Source organism: Entamoeba nuttalli, assembly GCF_000257125.1.
Source record: "Entamoeba nuttalli P19 unplaced genomic scaffold asmbl_7701, whole genome shotgun sequence".
Taxonomy (NCBI): domain Eukaryota; phylum Evosea; order Mastigamoebida; family Endamoebidae; genus Entamoeba; species Entamoeba nuttalli.
Genome location: NW_008578761.1, coordinates 1 through 2103, shown reverse-complemented (window position 1 = coordinate 2103; position 2103 = coordinate 1). Strand labels below are relative to the sequence as shown.

Genomic DNA, 2103 nt, shown 5'->3' with positions numbered 1-2103 from the left:
TTGTGTTTCTGATTTACATTCTTCATTTCTTAATTAACTTAAAGAAATAATAAAAAAATGAACAAACAAAATTGAATTATAACTTCAAAAATGAAAGAGTTGTCAGAAATGACTAGATATTTTATTTTGTTACTTTTTAGATTTTTTGGAACTACTTTTAGCAGGTTTTGCTGGTTTAGATACTTTCTTTGGTTTTGAAACTTTTTTAGGCTTAGATACTTTTTTAGGCTTAGATGCTTTTTTAGGTTTAGAAACTTTAGACTTTTTAGAAGCTCCTTTTGATTTCTTTCCACCACCCAAGAATTTACTAACTTTTTTACTTGCTTTACTAACAGTATTGGATGTTTTACTAATAGCCTTACCAATTTTATTTGCTTTATTGGCAGCAGAACTAATAGCCTTTCCAAGTTTACCTGCTTTGCCAGAATATTTACTAACAGTGTTTGCAACTTTAGAAATTGTTTTACCAACTTTACCAGCCTTTTTAGCAATACCTTGAACTTTATTATTAATGCCTTTAGCCTTATTAAGGAAATTTGAAACTGGATTTCCACCTTTTGAAGATTTACTTCCTTTAGAACTCGAACTTGTAGAACTACTTGAACTTGAACTACTCGAACTACTAGACTTTCCATTCTTTATGTCTTGATACGTCTTAGATGCAGTCGTTGCTACATTTACTACTTTTTGTCCTATTCTTGCCCCTTTTTCTACTACTTTTGATACTCCTTGTACAGCTTTAGCACCTGCTGCAATAGCTCCAGCTGCTGCTTTTACTTGTGGAATTGGTACAAATGATGCAACTTTTCCTGCAACACTAGAAACTGTACCAGCTACTTTACCAACAGTTCCTGCAACATCTGCAACCTTACCGAGAGTATTTGAAATAGCTTCTCCATTCTTTGCTAACCATTTAGTTCCTTTGTCAACGGCTCTTCCTATTGCACTTCCAATTGAACTTAATGAGAAATCATTAAGAAGAAGGTCCATTGATTCATCATCGTCAAACAATTCAATGAATGAATCAATGTCTTGTTCAAAATTTTGTGAATCTTCAAAAAGATCAAAATCATGAAAATCAAGTGCATTTACGTGAGTGAAAATAAGACAAAGAGTAACTATCAACGAAAGAAGTGAATTCATTGAATAAATAATACAATATCTTTTCTTAGTTTTATGTAGTTTAAGAATACCCTCTTAGGCGTCAACATTAACCAAGTCAGTTATTTATTTTGTCGAATTTATTTTATGTACACTTTTTTTATTATTCCACTAAAAGTGTTCTATTTATGACTAATGAGATGAGATGAAGTCGGGTATACACATTCTACCGTCTTTGTTATAAATTATTATAGTTCTTTTAAGTTTATTTTTTTATTCTTTTTTAATTATATTTTGCTACAATAAAAAAATCGAAAAATTAAAATAACTTTCCTCAAATAAAAAACTTCTTCTTTTGAAAGTTATGATTCTTTTTGATATATATAACATTATGTTTGTTCTTCTTAAAATATTTATTAACAAAAAGTTTTTTAAATTCTTTTTAATTTTAGTTGTTTTGATTCTCTATAAATATAAATTGCCATTCAAATATATTCGATTGTAGTTTTACTTTCATTGAAATTGTTAAAAGAGATTTTAATTTTATGGTAGTAAAAAAATACCAACATGATTTGTTATTTATATAAAAGAATTTACAGAATAATCGTATTACGTGTAACATAACAATATAAATATCTTCTTGATGATAAAGAATCAAAAATTTTTGAATTTGAATGTTCAATAATAAAAGTATATGAAACAATTACTTATATAAAAAGAGCAATTCATTGAAATAAATATAGAGTAAAATTCCATTTCTTAAAGTAAAAGAAGTTGATTTTTTTAAATCTATGAAGTTCATCTTATCTAAAAAGAAACTCACTATATATAAAAAGAATAAAAGACATCAAGTAAATTTTCAAAACATAAACATATTATTTTTTTAATATTCAATGAATAAAAATCCCTTTATTAATTAAAACACATAATTAAATAAAAACAGATAATTGTAATGGTATTAAAAAAAATATTTATTAATAACTAATAAAACTAATAAATAAA

At 26.1% G+C, this 2103-nt stretch overlaps 1 protein-coding gene across 1 annotated transcript; it reads right to left on the bottom strand.

The window, feature by feature from the left end:
* Positions 1 to 129: 129 nt before the first annotated feature.
* Positions 130 to 1143, bottom strand: ENU1_174370 (hypothetical protein; the record flags this gene model as incomplete). Its single annotated transcript, XM_008861278.1, has 1 exon — positions 130 to 1143. The coding sequence occupies one exon, from the start codon at positions 1141 to 1143 to the stop codon at positions 130 to 132; it is 1014 nt and encodes a 337-aa protein (XP_008859500.1).
* Between the last annotated feature and the right edge of the window lie 960 nt (positions 1144 to 2103).